The following is a 20904-nucleotide window of genomic DNA, read 5'->3' on the forward strand; positions in this document are numbered from 1 at the left end:
TCTTTTCACATTCTGAAATTAATTCTCTCCAGTATAAAAAAGACTTGAGAGAATAAAATATAACTTTTTATTTTTAATTCTCTAAGTGGAGTTAAAATTAAATAAAAAAGAGAAAATAATAAAGGATTAGATTAAATATTGAATAGTATCTAATTTTTTTTTTAATTGGAGAGGATCTACTCCCCTCACATTTACAACCAACATTTTCTTTGAATACATGTGTTATTAGTATTAAACTTGTAAGAAGCATGAAATTAGTCAAATTATATTTTAATTTAAAATACATAAATTTATTATTTTTGGTTATTATTTAATTATTTATTTAATTTTTTAATTTAATAATCTAATATTATATTTTCTTTTTATACTCTTAAATTTTAATAACTAATTAATAATAAAAGAAAATAAATTTTGATGACATTCTAATATTTTTGTTAATTATTTGTATTCAAATAACTAGCAAGAGGATCAATAATGAAAATAAGACTAATAATAATACACTTTGAAAAAAATAAAAAGTATATTTTTTTTAAATTCTAAAGTTTAAATATAATTTTTAAATTTTAAATTTTAAATTTTAAATTCTAAATTTTAAATTATAAATTCTAGATTTTAAATTTAAGTTGTTGATATAAATTTAATATAAAAATTAAAATTTATTTAATTAACAAATAGTGTAACATCCCTTACTTAATAAAAACTAAGAAGTATTTAAGAATAGTCTGAAAATAGCCTTTAAAAAAATTTAAAAGTATGCGTTAATTTAATTTTTAAGATATTAAATATTTTAAATTAGTCTATCAAAAATATAATTGTAAATCATATTAATTATTTTATTAATTAATATAATTTTGCAATATTTAATAACTATATTAGATATACATACAAAATCAACTATTAAATTTATCAACGATATAAAATACACATAAAAAATAAATTAAATATTATTTATATTTATATATAAATATATAATAATTAACTTTTTGTGTTTATATAACATTTTAAATTATTTAATTAGCAAAGTAACTACTTTAATTCACTATTATATGTGAAAAAGAGACCCATATAAAACATTTAATCTTTAAAAATATAAATTAAAAAACACTTCATCTTTGTAGACCATTTTAATTATTAATCCCTAAAAATACATGACCTTAATGAAATTTTCAAATTTTAATAAGAAAAAAATTTGAATACTAATACTTTTATTAATATTTAATTAATAAAAAAATAAATAATTTTATATTATTAATATAATTTTATATTATTAAAATATTAATAATAATTAATTAATAATTACAAATTAAGTTTTGAAACTTAATGTCCAAATACTCTTCATTCAATCAATCACACACAATTGACTCAATCTAAGTCATATGTTAGACCATTTGGTGGCGCACTATTTCCATGCTCTGCTATTCTTCTTCTCTCTTACCCCAACATTGCAGAGAACAGAGCCATGGATTCCGATGATCAATCGCCACAAATCAAAGGTGTTGTTATAATCTCCCTTCCACCACCAGATAACCCTTCTTTGGGTAAAACCATCACTGCTTTTACTTACACTGAACCTCAATCGCAATCTCCTTCTCTTCAATCTCAACCCCAACACCAAAATTTTCACAACAATTCTCAATCTAGTAGTGATCATGATAACAATAATGAATTTCATTCTAACCCATCATCAAGTCCCGAGCTTCAATTCTCTTTCAGGAAGCTCTTCTTTGGAACCCCAACAAAGATCTTCACTTTCTTTAGTGTCCTGCTATTTGCTCTTTTTCTGTATGGTTCCTTCTCTTCTAATACACTTCAGGAACTGAGTGGTCTTAGGAACAACGACGATCATGATGATGGCCCAAACTCTTTTCTATTCCCTTTGTTTCCTAAAATTGGGGTTCATGGTCAGAAGGATTTGAGACTCAAAGTGAGGAATTTTGTTGACACGCAAAAAGAGAATTTTGTTGTGACTCAAAGAAAAGCCGATGTATTTCCTAAAGTTGCAGATTCTTCTTCTGTTTTTCCAATCAGTGGCAACATTTTTCCAGATGGGTATGCCAAAAAGTCAATTTTTTTTCTTTTGCTGAATTGATTGTTGGATTTTGAAGTCAATCTTCAAACCTTGCTTTGTTCAGATGAATCCTCGTTTAGAAAAGAACGAAAAATGATATACGTTCTACTTTTGTTTAACTTCTAAAATGTGAGATCAATAAAAAATAAGAAAACATAAAAATTTGTCAGATAAAAGGACAAGAAAGTTGCCATGCAAATCATTTCTGGCTAAAAAGATTGAAAAGGGCAAAAGGGGTTTCTTTTAAGGTTTTCCCTTTTTGCTGGATGCTTTATTAATTAACAAGGACATTTTTTTGCTTTATAGGTACTTTTGTTTTTCTCTGCATTAGCTTACATAGTTGTGAATTTGACCCAAAATTGGATTTTCTTTTTTCATCAGATAAACTAGGAAATAGTACTAATTTGTAGGAATCCAAATTTACAATATTGCATTAGAGGCAGTGGATATCTGTATATGTTAGTAGATTTTGATGATGATGACAGCCTTGCAACATGTTCTTCTGTTCAGGTTATATTACACATATCTACAAGTAGGAAATCCTCCAAAACGTTATTTTCTTGATGTCGATACAGGAAGTGACTTAACTTGGATACAGTGTGATGCTCCATGCAGAAGTTGTGCAAAGGTAGATTTACAAGTTGAATTCTGAATAATTATTATATGTATCGATCCAAATCATTCAGAAGAATGTATAAAATTATAGATGGATTATGTGCATTGAAGAACTTACTTTCAAATCTATTAATTTAAGAGAAAGTATAGGGAGCCAATGGCCTAAGCGTACAATGTGTATAATGGAGGTTTAGGAAGTATTAGAGATATGATAATTAGTGTTACATTGTCCTGTCAGGTTACGTTTTTGGGATGAGTGGGTTCATGACATGGTATTAGAGTTCTAGATCCGAAAGGTCAAGGGTTTGATCTTTAGTGAACTCCAAAATCAACTTAAGTTTTTGGGATGAGTGATTTTATGACATGAGATGTTTATTATTCCTGGTATCCGGATGGTTATTCTAGATAGTATGGGTGATATTCATTTTATTCATGGACCAAAGATTTAACCCATTGTACACATTGTACGCTTAGGCTATTGGCTCCCTAGCACCACCCTTAATTTAAATGCTATGTTGTCAAGTACAATGTGGATAGTACAAGTCTGATCATGTTATTTCTGCTTAAAAAACTGTGTAAACTCAAAGGATATAATTGATTTAGGGAGCACATGTACCGTACAAGCCGGTAAGATCCAACATAGTTCCATCTGTGGACTCTATCTGCTTTGAAGTACAGAAAAATCAGAGGAATGAATATCAAGGAAGTCTTCAGCAGCAGTGTGATTATGAGATCCAATATGCAGATCATAGTTCCTCCTTGGGGGTTCTCATTAGAGACGATGTTCATCTTTTGACTACTAATGGATCGAAAGCTAAGTTAAATTTCGTTTTTGGGTATGAATCCTTTTTTTTTGTTTTTGAGACCCTTTCCTTTCTTTAAGACAATCGACAATATATTCTACGAAGTTGCTGATCTAATTTTTGCGACCTCTTTGTTATCTAAGGTGTGGATATGATCAAGATGGCTCACTTCTGAATACGTTGGCAAAAACAGATGGAATCATGGGACTTAGCAGGGCGAAAGTGAGCCTGCCGTTCCAGTTGGCGAGTAAAGGGCTTATTAAGAATGTGGTTGGTCATTGCCTAAGCAAGGATGGAGTTGGTGGTGGATACATGTTCTTAGGTGATGATTTTGTGCCATATTGGGGTATGACTTGGGCTCCTATGGCCAATACGTGAGTATAATTCTAAACAGATCACATCTTTCCATTATGAACTTGGTTTGCATTTTTATTTGGGGAAGAAAGTGTATGCCTTGTAATGCAAACTTTTTAAGTCCAATTGGGAGAATGTAAAAAATCAACTGGTGTTTTATAGTAATTGTTTCTATTTGATGAACTTCACCTTTTCTTTTTTTCCCAAAATATTCATGGCATAGAGCCATGAGAATGCAGTGCTCTCTTTATTTTTTTTAATTATTATTTTATGCTTTTGTTTCCTTAGGGTGTGTCTCTGCATTTCAATTTTTGAAGGAAAGGTGGAGAAAGGAAAATTTTGAAGTGTAAAGTTTTAGTTTAACACTTTAAATTCTTCCCTTCTATTGTTTTCCCTCCAAAATCAAAACTCAGAAACATACTCTAAGAAGTTTGTTCTTACTCGTCATTAACTAATGTAGAATGCGATCTAACAGAGATTTATACCAAGCTGAGATTCTTGGGATGAATTACGGGTATAGGCCCCTCAGTTTTGATGGCAACAGCAAAGTAGGAAAGGTGATTTTTGACAGTGGCAGTTCTTATACGTATTTTCCAAAAGTTGCATACTTGGATCTTGTTGCTTCTGTGAGTTCTTACTCTAACCATCTAGAACATCTCTTGTGCATTTCTTCTTGAGTCCTGTATTGAATTTTATATTTGTTAATATCTTTCATTTTGGTGCAGCTCGAAGAAGTTTCTGGATTGGGACTCGTTCAAGACGAGTCAGATACGACCTTGCCTATTTGCTGGCAAGCTAATTTCCCGATAAGGTAAGAGAAATTATCTAGGTTCCCTTATTTCTCTTTACGATGATTTTTGAAACACTAGTTGATAATAACAAATTTGTATAACTTTTACATTGTCACCCAATCGAAGTTTGCGTTTATATGACTCATGATATGTATAAAGTCGTTACTCAAGTCGCAATGCTATTATTAATGGCTCATGTTATGAGATACATGATATGTTTTCTATTTTCTTGCATATATTTTACTTAAAGGAGTTTTCATGTCTACTACTGTTTTCTTGCATCTTTTTAACCAACCTTAAGAGCGTGCTCTAACGTCCATGTTATTGGGCATGCAGATCTGTCAAAGATGTCAAGAATGTATTCGATACCTTGAGTCTTCGATTTGGAAGCAAGTGGTGGATTTTGTCGACGGTGTTTCAGATTCCTCCGGAGGGTTACTTGATTATTAGTGTAATTTACTCTTCCTATTCAACATTTTGGCCCTATTGATTTTTATTATTACTAGAATTTCTAATTTAACTCCTTTGATGCAGAAAAAAGGCAATGTATGCTTGGCTATCCTTGATGGTAGCAATGTACATGATGGATCCACCATTATAATTGGAGGTATTCTCATCCTCAAGAAAACTATTGAAAGCGAATTGAGATTTATGATGCAGTTTTGCCTGTTACATTTTTTTGTACTCTCTTGGTTCCACAATATTCGCTGCTTTGGAGATTTGGTTTTATCTTAGATCAACCATGCAATGTGTATACAAAAAGGCAGCTACTAAATGGTTAATTTTTTTGAATATTGGATGATATTTGATGTAATGCGTGATTATGATGCAGCTGTGTGTTTTATTGCGATATTGGAGGCTAACAGAAATCGCTCCCCGCGATTTGTAGACAGCAGCAAGAAGACAGAAAAGAAGAAAATAGAGGGGGCCACTAGAAGTATAGTGGGGTGATTTGTGAGGGAGATAACAAAATTTGAGACTTATAGCCGCTAAGGCTAAAATTTTTTAATCTCCCTCACAAATTGCCCCACCATGCATCAAATTGCCCCCACCATACTTCTAGTCGCCCCCTCCATTTCTTCTTTTCTCCTATTTTTTTTTTTTTTGTCTTCTTGCTGTTGCGTACAAATAGCAAGTATCGATTATTGCTAACCTCCAATATCACGGTAAAACACACAACTGCATCATAATCACGCATTACACCAATTGGCAGCCAATTTTTAAAAAAAATCGTGTAAATATACACAAATACATAATGGTTGAGTTGGTGGCTGATTTTTTATATACACATGCCATTTTTTATCTTCAATACATTGATTTTTTAAAGTAACAAATTTCCTATGCGAAAGATATTGTGGAGTGAGTAATTTTGGATAATACTATAGCAAAAAGTGTTTTTTAACGAAAAGTGAAGATTGCTTTTTTATTATAGAAAAAATATTAAATAATAAAGACATCCTCCAATAAAAAATTTAGTTACAAACCTTACTATTCACCAAAGAAATTCCCATATTTGTGTCCTTTGGTTGTCCTTCATAACTCACTGTCTTGCATTTCATCGGAATTTACACACTTAATCATTGATTATGGTTAAATCTAAATCTTGCAGACATTTCATTAAGAGGATATATGCTTGTGTATGACAATGTGAATAAAAAAATTGGTTGGGAGAGAGCAGAATGTGGCATGCCAAGAAGAATCAGAAAGAATCAGAATCTCTTGACTGATAGCATGCTATAGTTCTTGCGGATTTCTTTTTTTGATCTCTTACATGGCAGTTTATGTACAGAAGAAAAAAAAATGGTTACAATATTTGTTTATATAGAGGTTTAAATATTATTTTGTGCATTAATTATGAATACCTAGTCTGACATGTTATTAACTTATTATACTATGGCAAGACTTGGTTAAAATTAGTGGTTATCTGAATGACTTGGTATCTTGTACTCCATTTAAGCCTATGATGCATGCATCATTAAATTGTCAAAATGAATAAATTGGAAGGGAAACGAATGGAACTGAAATGAAAGAAAATGAAGAAATACAAGGACTAAAATTTAACTTTCAGGTTAACGAAAGGTCCTAGGTTATCAATTATCATAGTGAGGTGAGAATTTCATATATGGTTAATGATATGATTAACTTAAAAAAAAAAAAAAAAAAGCAACGCTCAAGCAGTATCTTTTTTTGGTGACTGCTCAAGCAGTATCTTTAAACACACTGTAATTTGGATTAACTTGAGAACAAAAATTTAAGGATTTTTCGGGTATTTAAGTAATTTTTTAACAAGTGAAAGTGTATTTGCTAGCATCTCATCAAGTATATATCCTTAGTACAATCAATTTAGGTGTATCCAAATTATTCTCAAATATTAACCAGATGTTAGCAAAAAAAATATAATACCCCCTCTAATTTAAAATTAATTTTGGTAAAGTAGAAGAGTTAAACTATTCTGTACCAAGCAATACTTGTCTTTTGATGTAATAAATTAATAATACATAATCAAAACACTTGTAAAAACATTTTTATATAAAAAGAAATAGAATTTAATTTTGTGTAAAATAATTTTATAAGTACATCTAAATTTAATTATGTAGTATTATATTAATAGAAATAAATATTTTATATATTAACAGTATGAATAATTATTTAATAAAATTGATATAATTAAATAATGATATAAAATATTTTATATTGTAAATATATTAAAATTAAACTCAAAGAATTATTAAATATTTAAATTCCATAAATAACAGTATAAAAAAAGTGACTTTTTTTTTCCTTTTATACATAAGTTCACACAAATAGTGCACTTCGCCACTTCCTTTATAGGCAAAGTACAAACTGCGAACATTTAAAACGAAAACATTTCAACAAGAGCTGTCTCTATTAGCGGATATGGATATCAATACTAATTACTATTAATCTCTGAATATTTGAAAAAAATTGAATAAAACAAATTCAAAGTCCATCAGGGAGGGAGGAACCAAAATGGAAACGACGGCGGACCCTCCACCACAGCTATCACCGCCGCCCCCACCACCCATCTCCGACCCCATATCGCCGGAAAACGACGTGGCACTGTCCCCACAGCTCAACAACTCCTCGGAAGACCAATCATCCTCCCTCCCAAAGGAAACGACACCAGAAACCGCCGTTTTGGAATCCCCAGAAGATTCTTCTTCATCTCACCAACACGCCCCACCTGACCCCAACCCCGCGGCTCCCGGTCCTCCCCGCAAGCGCCGCCGTCGCAAGAAATTTTTCACGGAGATCAACGGCGCCGCCTCCATCGCCGCCAGGAACCGCCGTAACGATGTTGCCAAGGACTGCGATGTCGAGGCCCTCATCGCCATCTCCGTCGGTTTCCCCGTCGACTCTCTGACGGAGGAGGAGATCGAGGCCAACGTCGTCTCCACCGTCGGCGGCTCCGAGCAGACCAACTACATCGTCGTCCGAAACCACATCCTCGCACGGTGGCGCTCCAACGTCGACGTGTGGCTCACGCGCGATCGAGCCCTCCAATCTATCCGTTCCGAGCACAAAGGGTTGGTCGATTCCGCGTACCGTTTCCTCCTCGAGCACGGGTACATCAATTTCGGCATCGCGCCACCGATTAAAGAAGCGAAGTTGAAACCTTTCGATGATTTCGAAAGAGGAACGGTGATTGTGATTGGTGCTGGGTTCGCAGGTTTGGTTGCGGCGCGGCAATTGGTGTTTCTAGGGTTTAAAGTTGCGATTTTGGAGGGAAGGATGCGCCCTGGTGGGCGCGTGAAGACAAAGAAGATGATGGGTGATGGAGTTGAGGCTGCAGCGGATTTTGGTGGGAGTGTGCTTACTGGAATCAATGGCAACCCTCTTGGGGTTTTGGCGAGGCAATTGGGTTTGCCTCTTCATAAGGTTAGGGATCTTTGCCCTTTGTATATGCCTGATGGAAGGGCTGTTGATTCTGATATTGATTCTAGGGTTGAAGTTTCATTTAATAAGCTTTTGGAGAGGGTTTGTAAGCTTAGGCAGGATATGATTGAGGAGGTTAAGTCGGTTGATGTGCCGTTAGGGACGGCGCTGGAGGCATTCCGGCGGGTTTATAAGGTTTGTGAGGAACAGGAGGAAAGGATGCTGTTGAATTGGCACCTTGCTAATTTGGAGTATGCTAATGCTACTCTGATGTCGAATTTGTCCATGGCATATTGGGATCAGGACGATCCTTATGAGATGGGTGGTGATCACTGTTTTATCCCCGGAGGGAACGAGATTTTCGTTAGGGCGCTCGCGGAAGATTTACCAATTTTCTATGGGCGGACTGTGGAGTGTGTTAAGTATGGATCTGATGGGGTGATTGTTTATGCCAGCGGGCAGGAATTCCGGGGGGACATGGTGGTTTGCACTGTGCCGTTAGGTGTGCTTAAGAAGGGGTCTATTGAGTTTGTCCCTGAGCTTCCTCAGAGAAAGAAAGATGCAATTCATAGGTTAGGGTTTGGGTTGCTGAACAAGGTTGCTATTCTATTTCCATATAATTTCTGGGGTGGGAACATTGATACGTTTGGTCATTTGACTGAGGACTTGAGTATGAGGGGTGAGTTTTTTCTGTTCTATAGCTACTCTTCTGTGTCCGGAGGCCCACTACTCGTTGCCCTTGTTGCCGGGGATGCTGCAATTAGGTTTGAGATGATGTCACCGGTGGAGTCTGTGAGAAGGGTTTTGGACATTCTGAAGGATATATATAACCCAAAGGGAATTGTTGTTCCGGAACCTGTTCAGGCAGTCTGTACGCGGTGGGGGAAGGATCACTTTGCTTATGGATCTTATTCTTATGTTGCTGTTGGTTCATCAGGAGACGATTATGATATTCTTGCAGAGAGTGTTGGAGATGGGAGACTGTTCTTTGCCGGTGAGGCGACCAGTAAACAATATCCTGCGACAATGCACGGAGCATTTCTTAGTGGAATGAGAGAGGCTGCAAACATTCTGAGGGTCGCAAATAGAAGATCTTTGGTGCCAGTTGACAGAACAAGAAACACCAGAGAGAGTGATGAATTGAACAAATTGTTTATGAACCCTGACCTCAAATTTGGGAGCTTCTCTGCTTTGTTTAATCCAGAGCCGAATGATCTTGATTCTATTGCATTACTACGCGTTAAAATTGGAGAAGCGGTCATGGACTCTGGCAATCTTTATCTTTACGCCATGGTTTCGAAGAAGCAAGCCGTTGAGTTGAGTCAGGTGGATGGAGACGAAAACAGGATGAGAATGTTAAGCCACAATTTTGGGGTGAGTTTGGTTGGGAGGAAGGGCTTAAGTAGTGCTGCTGAATCTATTATTGGCAGCATAAAATTATCGAGATCCAATCTTATTAAAGCAGAAAATGGTCTGGTTCACCACATGAATTCTTAGAGCATCATGGAGAACAGAGGCTCATTGTTAACTGTATTATTAAACTCAGATGTTTTCTGTTAGAAGTTAGAACTACATAGTTTCTGACCATTTTTCCCGTCATTGTTACCCATTTTTAGCATTGATGTTCCACAAGGAACAAGGCTGTAGTCGCTTCTTTATGATTAAATATGAATGTAGAAATATTAATTTCCTAGTTGGTTACCAAGATTTCTCAAATAATATAATCTAGTTAGCTCCTTTGTGCCAAATAAAATGCTTCAAGGTAATGCGTTCAGAATTTCTGATCTAACAGTCATAGTTATGCACTTGTGAGTTTCAACTTTCAACATCATTTTTTTCCTCCGACGGTATCTCTTAATCCGGCAGGTCAAAGACTAATTCGCTGCAAATTTTAGCTCTATTTAAGGGTCTGCTGCTGGCTAATGGGTTATTGCATACACGGGATTCGAACCTCCGAAATTTACTTAAGCAGACGAGTAAACTGACCACTTGATCAATTCAAATTAGTTTTTAACATCATTACATTGTGTTTATTGGACAAAGCAGAGTAGTAACCCATTGAAGCAAACCAAAGCGCGCTTTCATTTGATGTGGTATCTTTTGCCACACTGGATTGTCCCAATGGCTAGTTGACATGAATACATTCTAATTGGACTTAATTTGGTCACTCCCCAATGTATAACCCTAAATTAATCCCAAATGTTTTGAAGCACTCAGATCATTTGCAATAAGCTAATGTTGAGAAACCATGATAGGAGGTGGTAGCACTGTTGTGGGTAGTTATATCAGTCACCTTCTAATGGGTACTGGGCAAGGACACAGAACTGTGGGAGGTCAATGTGGGTGTCGGAAGGATGTGGTTGTGGCTGTCATCCGGTTTTGAAGTGATCTGGAACAGATTCGAATCCAAAGAATTTTTTATTTTGATGTCTTAATTATAATATGAGTGAAGAAGTTAGTTCTCCTTGTTGATTTGTTAGTTCTCTCTTTTTTTCAGCAATTTTTTTTTATTTCAGACAAGTGAAAAAGAGTGGTGTGAATTATTTGTGCGGACTGATATTGGACATGATAAAGCTGGAAAACCAAAACCTTACTCAGGCTTATGAATTAAAGATGAACTTTGCTTGAAAACTTGAGAAGTTGGAAGATGATGTTAGGAGTCAAAAATTGATTATCCATTTGGTTGTTTTGGTTCTATTTCTAGTGGTAGCGTTCTTTATAGTGATGTTATGTAAAGCGTGAATAGTGTTTGTTGTTCTTTAATTTATGGAATTAATGAACTATATGAAATATTCGAAGGGTAAAATATTATTTTGGTCCTCAACGTTTGTTTCAAATTTTAATTTGGTCTCTAACATTTCAAAAATCATATTTTTGTCCCAAAAAATTTTAAACAGGTTCAATGTGGTTCTACCATTAAATTTCACACTAATAGTTAACGGAATGAGTGACGTGGATGTTAATAACGCTACTAGTGAAGTCATATATTCTTCCGTGTGTTAAAAAAATATAACTAAAACCTTCTTATAACACTTCTTCTCCTTAATTTTCTTTTTATACAAAACTCCAAATCCTAAAAACAATCATCACTGCTTCAAAATCAAAGGAAAAACTTTTATATAAGTGATCATTGATGAATTGATTTTATTTATATACTAAAATCAAATGCTATATGTGAATTGTTTATATTAAATTTAATGGTCTGATAACATTGAACCCACTTAAAATTTTTTTGGAATTGAAATATGACGTTTGAAAATTTTAGGACTGAAATAGCATTTCTTATTTCAAACATTAAGGACTAAATTAGGATTCAACCCAAACGTTGAGGACTAAAATAATACTTTACTCTATAAAACGCATGATGTTTGTTCATGGTATGCTTTACGCTGTAATTGTTTTTGTCCACAACAAGATGAAAATGAAGATGATGATGAAGAAGAAAAAGAATATACTCCGAATATTTGGGATTGATTTAGGGTTATATATTTGAGGAGGAACCAAATAGGGTCTAATTAAAATATGTCCACGTCACTTAGGCTTAGTTTCGTAAAATTTTTACTTTTCAAAAGTAGCTTTTAAAAGATAATTTTTTAAAAGTTGTAACATTTATGTTTGGTAAATCAAATTAAAAATAGCTTTTAATAAATACAAGCAACAACAATTATGTTTGGTAAAATAACTTTTAAAATTTAAAAATACTATAATAGACATAAATGCAAGCATTAAATTTAAAAATTAGTTAACATATAAGGTGATATTAGATTTTTAAATTTTGAAAAATACAAACCAACTTTAAAAAGTCCTATCTTAGGTTTTTTATAAATATACCCTGATTTTTTTAAAGCTACAAGCATAAGCACAAGCACATGTCTTTTTGATTTACCAAACACAAAATGAAGAGTTTGACCTTTTAAAAAACACAAACACCTCTTCAAAAAATTTTACTAAACAAGCCTTAGTCGTTGGGACAATCTAGACAAAAGACAATCACATTAGCAGTCTAATAGTTGACTCGGCACCTAAAAGGATTTTAGGGACCATTATACTGTCCGAAACTCTATTTAGAAGACTACTAATTGTAAATGGTCCAAAACCCTATCTAGAAGACTACTAATAGTAAAATTGAGATCTCCATATCAAATTAGACTCGGAGACAGAAACCACTACGGCGATTTACTCAGCTAATGGCTACGTTTCGTTATTTATGTTTCGCTATTTATGTGCCAGTTTGGTGATTCTTTACACGCGTATTTAGCCAAGTATGTAATTCAACGTTTTATCTTGGCTTCTGCGAATACAGAAAATTATCTACGATTAGTAACATGTAATAACTAATAACCGTTTCATTCTTTTCCCATCATTGCTTGTCAATAACTTTATGTTCGATCCAAACACAATAATGAGAAGCAACATACATATCTATCATGATTAGAAATGTCATTACTTAATCGCGATCTTTTCAGATTTTTGTATGAATAATTGAATATCACTCAACTCAAACAACCGCTAGAATTCATCAATGTACATCTTTTATGCAGAATTTAAATATATTCATAGTATTGGAAATCATGAAAGTTCATACAAAATGATCACCTAGTGTGGCATGATAAAATTAGTGATTGTACGTCAAAATTCAACCATCTTACTTCCGGACAATGTTCCATTACTACAAAGAACCTGGTAGTATAGATATCAGATACAACAAATTAAAAATACGATCTCAACAACAGAGATGTGATACAAAGGAATCAAGAAGCTGGCCATGCCAATCTAGTAAGAAATTGTAAAAAATTATAGGAGAAGGGTAAAAAAACAAAATCTAAATATAAAATGCTGATTGATCTAGCTGGACATCTGGACTTGATCATTAGATTGCAATGCTTGAGAGGCGAAAAACCTCACATCAACATCTGGATCCTCACTGAGCTCAACCAAACAGGGACGGATGGTGCTCTCAGCAACCTTCATTGTTCAAATGGTATGTAATTATAATAAAGAATTTTGCATTCTATTAAAACACTAAGATAAAATAGAAGTATGGTGAGAAGTAATCGGATAACGTTTTCCAAGTGACAGTTACCAAGGAATATGTTAACCTATGCTAATTCAGTAACTACTAATTTAAACTTTTAAGAGAAACCAATTCACCATAAATGGAATTACAATCCATGGAAGTAACATAAACACAAACTTAAATGGGCTACTTACCGACTCATCAACAATTGGAATGAGAGATTGCAACACTTTAGCTACATTGAATTTGATATTGGGTACCCTGCAAGACAGACATTCCATGAGCACTTGGTTCAAATAAAAGATACACAACAGCAGTGAGAATTCAGCAATTTTACCTATCTTTAGATGCATTAATGACCAGGGGAAGAAGTTTTGAAGTAGTGATTTCTGTGCCTAGAACAGGAGCTAGGAGTGAAATAGCATGCAGAATAGTCATCCGATACAGATAATGCGGATCATTAATCATGTCCAAAACCTGCAAATGTTATAAGCATTCAGATTGTGTAGTAAGATTATTGCAAGTTGCAGCTCAAATTTGACACAGCAGAATTCTACCCTATGTACCACAGTCCAAGAATAGTACAGATGCTATTGAATCAGCTATATATCACAATTAAACTACCCCAAGTATGGGAGCATATGCTCAATCCCCGATGTGAAAAATATGATCTCATAGACTGATTGTTCCCTCAACATTATTAACATATGTTTGTTGGATCATAAAATCATTTAATGCATGATGAATTATCCCCCCCCCCCCCCCAAAAAACCACAAAAAAAGGGGGATTTAGAGGAGGAAGTTCCATGACATCCTGGGACTAAAATATGCTTCTACATTTTAAGGTAAAACATATTGCTGATGCATATCAAATAACCAAAATTCATCTGCTAAAAAACCTGGGGAATGATATGCTGCATTGCCCACTCTGGTCCAAATTCTTCTGCTAAGCGTTTTACATTATTAGCAGCTGCATCACGAATTGAATATACCTACAACCAATCAATGCAATCAATAAAGTCAGTATTCTGCAGTTACTCTAGAGAACAATCAGCAACAACATAAATTGCAACTTTTCTGACTGGAATTAAGACAGTTATAATTGGCTGAATCAATGGAAGATACTATTAAAATCTTCCCCCAAATACAAGGCACGTCATCTTCCTTTAGTCCTTTTGCTGGCATTACCAATGAAATTGCAAAATGCATTTAATTAGGATGGGAATATACAGAGAATAAGCAGAGGAAAAGAAATCCTCCAAACTAAAAGAAAACAGAAAACCAAAACATTAGTGAAATGTGGCTTTCTAGTCTCAACATGTCTTAGAGGGAAAGTCTTCTCTGAGAATAACTGCCCTGTTAAAATATCTAGTTTCAAATTGGTACTTCTATCCCTCTTATAGCCTGTCACACCAGTATCTTTTTACCCTCATTTTTTAAAGCCAGAGACATTTTTTCAAAGCATATTACATAGAAATAACAGATAGAACCCAAGTACTAAGATATAAGAGTAAAAAAGAAAATCTGTATCCAAGATGAAAGGTTTCAAGAGTTATACTAGTCAACTCAGTGATACCCAATAAAATGGGAATACATTAGATCACAATTTGGTTGCTTTACAAACCTTGTCCTTTAGCCACTGCATGCAAAGAGCTCCAAGCTTATCATCAAAAAAGCCTACACCCAGCTGACTTGCTAGTAAGGGTATATATTCTATGATTGCAAGTCGAACTCTCCAGTGCCGATCCTCAGCGAGTTCAACGATAGCTGGCAACAGGGATTGAGATAACAGGTCAATACCGATAACCTGCATTCACCATGTACATTACAAAGTATCATTAGAGAGAATAATATGACAGATAATAATGATTGGAATGACGATTGTGATTATGAAATAATAATCACTGTTGAGCCACAAACCTGGTTCACTTGATCAAGCTTGCTAATAATGTTTAACCTAACATCAGGAAACTCATCTTTCAAAAGAGAAAGGAAGATAGGAAGAAGTTGCTCAATTGTTGCATCCTACAACCATAAAAAAACCGCATTAACTTCAACAAGTAGCATGCATCAACTGGTTTTTAACAAGAATTGAATTACATAAGGGGACCTTTTCAAGTGTTAGATTAAAGTATGTTGGGATCCAATTGCAGATTATGACATCAGTACCATAACGGAAGTATGGGATTTTAGTGGGGGTTTGATATGGCCATAGAATATCTAACACAATAGCTAGTTTTCATTCTGTGGTTATCCCAAATTCTTATCAATTGGTATCAAAGCCTTCCACCAACCTTCTGCCATGTCTTTTAATTAATATATGTATTGGTCTTGCACATTGGAGAGAACACAGACCAAATCCATCTTAGGACATGTACTGCAGAAGTATTTAGGTATGACGATCTCACCTCATTACATGTTAATGGAAAATTGTGAATAAGAAAAAAACATAAAATTATGCTCTGCAAGAAAGCGTGAGGATCCAGAAACTCAGTGGTGAGATTGAGTGCAAAAAAGTTGGCATACAAATATAAGGTACCTTAAACACCTAAAATTCAGCCTATTAATCAAGAAAGATCTTCCAAAAAATTTTGAATAAAGATGTCATGGGGCAACGTTATAAATGTTTAGAAGAAATTTAATGGTCAACAAACTTGAAAAGATTTTCTTAATATTCTAAATTATTGTTCCAACAAATGACCAAGCTATATGTTTTTTCCCCTTTATGGCAATGGAGTATAATAGATACATTTTATGTTGCTATGACGTATGTGCTTGGAAAGAGATTAATACCTTCCCTAACACTGGTGCCATTCCCATTATAACGGAAGCCAAGGCAGAGCGAACATGTTGACTTGAATCTGTCGATAACTCCTATAGCAAGAAGACTTTATCAGTCAACACATCTTCAAACATTGAAATTGACTAACTGAGTACCAAGCATGCAAGGAATTCTGTTTCTGTGGTGACAGGGAGAAAACTGTACCTTCACACAAGGTAGAATATGCTGAATGGCAAGTTCAGGACTTAATATTCGGGAAAATTTAGTCACTTTTCCAGCAGCAGCAATACGTACTTCAGCCTCATTATCACGCAGTAAGCGCACATATGCAGGAACCAACTCTGACCTAAAAATACATTACCATTATAAAGAATCAATTAGAATATTGGAAACAAATACATTAGCAAAATATCAGTGATCATAAATCAAATTGGATGATCTTCAGATAGCACCATCAGGAAAAAGCAAACAAAAGTATAATGACAACCAATCATTCATTCAGCTGGTAAGAAACATTACCTGGTGGGTTCAGGACCAACAGCTTCACATAGCTCATATAATTGATTAGCAACCATGTAACGCACACGCCATGACTTATCCTGGTCAAAAAGCAATTCAAATATGTAACAAAACATGCAGAATCACAATTTGGAAATAACACAAGCAAGACAAAACGAAAAGAAATGTTCTTTTTATCTATATTACAAATAGATATTGTCATATAGATGCCTTTAAAATGGAAAAACAATGGGACTATGAACATGAAATGAAAAATCAAAAGTAAAGCAAGACAAGCCACCACCCACAGACCTGCCACCCAGGTTTAAATCCATTCATTTATCAAATAACTCCAGACAAGGTAGCTATTCATAATTCATGAATAAGACACATTCAACTAATGAACACCACCAGATGCAGTGGTTACTCATAACTCAACTAGAAAAGTCATTCAACTGTCAACAATTCTAGATGCAGTGGTTTGTCAGCTTTGTCAAGAAGGTTTCTCCTAGTCTTCCTCACAACACAACAGTATCCAAAAGAACTGGTGAAAAATTGCTTTTTAGCCAGCCAAAATTTGTATACAAGGTATGGTTCAAACTTCAAAAAACAATACAAACAACAACAACAAAGCCTTGTCCCACTAAATGGGGTCGGCTACATGAATCAAACGACGCCATTGTGCTCTGTCATGTATCATGTCTATAGAGAGACCGTTAAACTTCAAAAAACAATAAATAGCTTAAAAAATAAATGCAAATTGAAAAATACATAAATATGACAAACAAATGGAGAATTCTCCAACATATGTATGGCCCTCCAAAAAATCCTCTGTCCCAGTAATTTTCTATATCGTAAAACAGAAATCTTATGTTGATACAAGTTTCAGATATTGTTCCATTGAAACGAAATAAATACATAACTGCCAACATTATGCCTTAAGAACAAAGTATTCTACAAGTGATACATTTGATGGGGGGCATAGGATATTCTTGAATTATTGTAAACCAAATACAAGGAGAAAGCTGCAAGAAAGAGAGACGTCCTCTCATTGTGTAATGTGTTTACTAGTTCATGTCAAGGACTCAAGGTTGAATATACATGATTGAACAAGACAATAGACTTAACAGACATGGAGTTCAACCATGAACTTGTTATAATTGTTGGCAATTTCTTTTTCTTTTCTTCCTATTAAAATACCAATAAAATGGTAAGATACACTACAAATCTTCCCATTTAATATATAGTCAATGCTCAATATACCTGAGAGAAATTGACTATCACAGGAAGAATATGTGCAACACAATCTTGAAGCTCCAACAATTTCCCAAGAGCTGCACAGCCCTCAACAGCAAGTAGCCGAACTGAATCTTGATCTGCAACAACAAGAATGGATAAACTAACAATAGGTTTGGTAATACTACCCAGTATATGAACACAACAAGATCAGACCAACTAAGCAGTAAAATATCTAAGACGAAATGTAATAAGTATACTTTTATGATTTTTTATTTAACATTAATGATGGGGGTGGTGAAACTAATTATATATAAATTTCACATACCATCATGTGTGAGGTCCTCAAATACAGACATGATATCTGTTTTCAAGTGAGCAGGTTCAACAGTGGCAGCAAACTTTCCAAGGTTTGTGGCAGCAGATCTCCTAACCATTGGCATATCATCTTGACACAGCTGACCATATATTGTCCTCAGTTCAGTTTTCATTGCCTCCGGTGCACTAGGGTAAGCAATATGAAACAAGCCACACGAGGAAACTCGTGCTGTGAACCACTCACCAGCAGCCAACCTCTACACAAGGTAAATTACAGAAACAATATAAAGCAATAAATGCACTGTTTTAAATATAGAAGTTCTAACTTCAAATTGGACTTAACTGCTCTAAGAGTACCACATGCACTTTATGGAGTACATTACCAATTATAGCTGTTGAAGAGAAAATCAAGTGAAATGATTGTTTTACATTTATAATCTCTTGTTCGTGCATGTATCTTTCAAGATCCTACAACATTGATTCAATCCACGAATGGTTATAATTGTGTAATTTTACTCTTTAAAAGTGAAGAGTCTGCTTTGAAGCAAACAAATTCCAAACTCCTTGTACAACAACATCATGAAACAAAAGTGATAACAACCGTACACTAGTTACTACCTTAAATCAGCTTCAATTGGGCACTTTAGTTTCTAAAGATAAGAGTGCATTTTAAAGGAACCATTCTAAACTCAGCATCACAAACACAAAGGTAATGCATTAACAATAACAGCCATGCACATGGTTACTACCTTAACTAAAGGAATGAAGTGCTCAACCAAGTGTTGTTCCTTCATCTGAGCACCAATCCTACACAGAGACTCCACAGATTTGTCCCTAACACAAGTTTCCTCAACGGTGCATAGGGTTTCCAACGGTGGCAACAGGACGTTGGCGTACTCCACGCCTCCGACGTAGGGTACGAAGACGCCAAGCTCCTCGGCCATGGCGAGGAGGACCTCATCGTCGTCGTCATTGTTCTCGCTGAGGAAAGGGATCAGCTCCTTCCTGGTCCTCTCCTCACCGAGAGCGCGCGCGATCGTCGAGAGCCTCCGGATCGAGTTCAGCCTCAGCTGAATGTCCTCGTTCTTCAGCTCGTCGATGAGAACCGCGATCGGATACAGAGGTTGATCCACCATAGCCGCCATCTTCGCTCGGCACCACCAGATCCTCAAAGAATCTAAACAAGAAACAATAATTTCATTTTCTCAAAAAAAAAAAAATCAGAAATCTCGAAATATACGACTTTCGATCGATTTCCTTTTACCAAATCAAGAATCAGGTTCTTGATCTGAACCAATGGCGCGCAAATTAAGCGAGGTCTCAGCGTAATAGGTAAAAAGAGTACAAGAATATTAAAAACATAAAATGAAAAGCGAAAAATAAATAAAGGAGAGCGGAAAGTGTGTTGAGAAGTTTCAGAACCTTGAGATTGTTAGGGTTGGAGATGGACGTGGCTGGGGGAAACGGGAGAGAATTGAGAAATGAGAAGGGGGGATCCGGTGTTTGGAGAGAGAGAGAGAGAGAGAGAGAGTTGTTATTATAACTTTGGCTGGAAAATCACCATTTTCGACGGTATAACTGAGGATTTACTCTTTATTTTCTTTGTATTGTTCATCGTTGCCTTTTGGCTGGAAATCTTCAAGTCAAATCTAGCTTGACCCGTGACTTTCTGCCCGACCCATTTATAAATGTATTACTAAATTAAGTAAAATTTAATTTGTACCTTTTGATTTTTGAATTATGAAAATGTTTCAATATAAAGCTTGTCCTGTCGTCCCTAGTGAATTTGATTGTGTTCAAGGAAGTAGCTGTATTTTATATTTTGATTATTTCTTATTTATTTTTCTAATTTTAGTGTTATTCTAACTTATTATTGAATTATGTAATTAATTAAATCATGATTCTTCTAATTTTATGTATGATTACATTTTGCATTTAGTACATGTAGCAATAAATTAATTTAGAACGGTCTAATAGCGCTTAAAATGATTAGTCTTTGATTTGTAGCTGGAGTTGGATCAACATCAATTTAAAAGAAATCCTTGGCCCTTTTTTTTGTGACAGCTTACTGCAATGTATGATACCAAAGAGATTGCAGAATTTTTAAGAACATAGACAGCAATTCAAATGCGTGTCTACATCACAGCTTGAGTTTAACAAAAGAGTTTCAGTCATCTATGGAGCTGCTTAGTGTGAACAAGAATAGAGTTGCTGGAGTTTTCCATAATTCATATTAACTTAGAATAATTGTATAAATTAAAATAAATAATTTTAATATTAAATAAGTATAATTTATTAATAGATAAAAAAATCTTAACAATTAATTTTATTTTTATATAACTGTTTTGTCGATTTTTAACAAATCGATAGTGGTTCGATTCTAATGGTTTAGGAGCGAAACATACTCCTCTTTGTAGGTACTAGTTCTTCTAAAAGTATATCAAAGTATCTTCCATTAGATAAGTTTTAAGAATAATGATAAATTAAACTTTGTAAATTGAATAGAAAAGAAATAAAGTTTTCAA

General features: G+C 34.5%; 3 protein-coding genes across 3 annotated transcripts; 2 read left to right on the forward strand and 1 right to left on the reverse strand.

Annotated features, from left to right (window-relative positions):
* The first annotated feature begins 1328 nt into the window (after positions 1-1328).
* On the forward strand, positions 1329-10281 carry LOC112802195 (aspartyl protease APCB1). The gene is made up of 9 exons (XM_025845301.3): positions 1329-2049; positions 2579-2696; positions 3287-3519; positions 3630-3860; positions 4316-4466; positions 4566-4651; positions 4968-5082; positions 5166-5238; positions 6241-10281. The coding sequence occupies exons 1-9, from the start codon at positions 1460-1462 to the stop codon at positions 6369-6371; spliced, it is 1728 nt and encodes a 575-aa protein (XP_025701086.1). The 5' UTR covers positions 1329-1459; the 3' UTR covers positions 6372-10281.
* On the forward strand, positions 7623-10281 carry LOC112802196 (lysine-specific histone demethylase 1 homolog 1). The gene has a single exon (XM_025845302.3). The coding sequence runs from the start codon at positions 7623-7625 to the stop codon at positions 10023-10025; it is 2403 nt and encodes an 800-aa protein (XP_025701087.1). The 3' UTR covers positions 10026-10281.
* Positions 10282-13059: 2778 nt separating this feature from the next.
* LOC112802198 (uncharacterized) lies at positions 13060-20071 on the reverse strand. Its single transcript, XM_025845303.3, has 13 exons — positions 19802-20071; positions 19129-19556; positions 18390-18636; positions 18089-18201; positions 16847-16926; positions 16532-16673; positions 16339-16419; positions 15466-15570; positions 15170-15352; positions 14445-14537; positions 13883-14022; positions 13740-13806; positions 13060-13493 (listed from the first exon to the last, which is right to left on the reverse strand). The coding sequence occupies exons 2-13, from the start codon at positions 19522-19524 to the stop codon at positions 13374-13376; spliced, it is 1767 nt and encodes a 588-aa protein (XP_025701088.1). The 5' UTR covers positions 19525-19556; positions 19802-20071; the 3' UTR covers positions 13060-13373.
* Between the last annotated feature and the right edge of the window lie 833 nt (positions 20072-20904).

This window comes from Arachis hypogaea, chromosome 5, assembly GCF_003086295.3.
Source record: "Arachis hypogaea cultivar Tifrunner chromosome 5, arahy.Tifrunner.gnm2.J5K5, whole genome shotgun sequence".
NCBI classification, from domain to species: domain Eukaryota; kingdom Viridiplantae; phylum Streptophyta; class Magnoliopsida; order Fabales; family Fabaceae; genus Arachis; species Arachis hypogaea.

Excerpts from the sequence above, each read along its gene's own strand:
- LOC112802195 (XM_025845301.3), top strand. The coding sequence starts at position 1,460 with ATGGATTCCGATGATCAATCGCCACAAATCAAAGGTGTTGTTATAATC. Across the intron at positions 5,083-5,165 it reads AGGGTTACTTGATTATTAGT|AAAAAAGGCAATGTATGCTT; the intron begins GTAATTTACTCT and ends CCTTTGATGCAG. Across the intron at positions 5,239-6,240 it reads ATCCACCATTATAATTGGAG|ACATTTCATTAAGAGGATAT; the intron begins GTATTCTCATCC and ends TAAATCTTGCAG.
- LOC112802196 (XM_025845302.3), top strand. The coding sequence starts at position 7,623 with ATGGAAACGACGGCGGACCCTCCACCACAGCTATCACCGCCGCCCCCA.
- LOC112802198 (XM_025845303.3), bottom strand. The coding sequence starts at position 19,524 with ATGGCGGCTATGGTGGATCAACCTCTGTATCCGATCGCGGTTCTCATC. Across the intron at positions 18,202-18,389 it reads TGAGGACCTCACACATGATG|ATCAAGATTCAGTTCGGCTA; the intron begins GTATGTGAAATT and ends TTGTTGTTGCAG. Across the intron at positions 16,927-18,088 it reads TGATAGTCAATTTCTCTCAG|GATAAGTCATGGCGTGTGCG; the intron begins GTATATTGAGCA and ends CTTTTTGACCAG.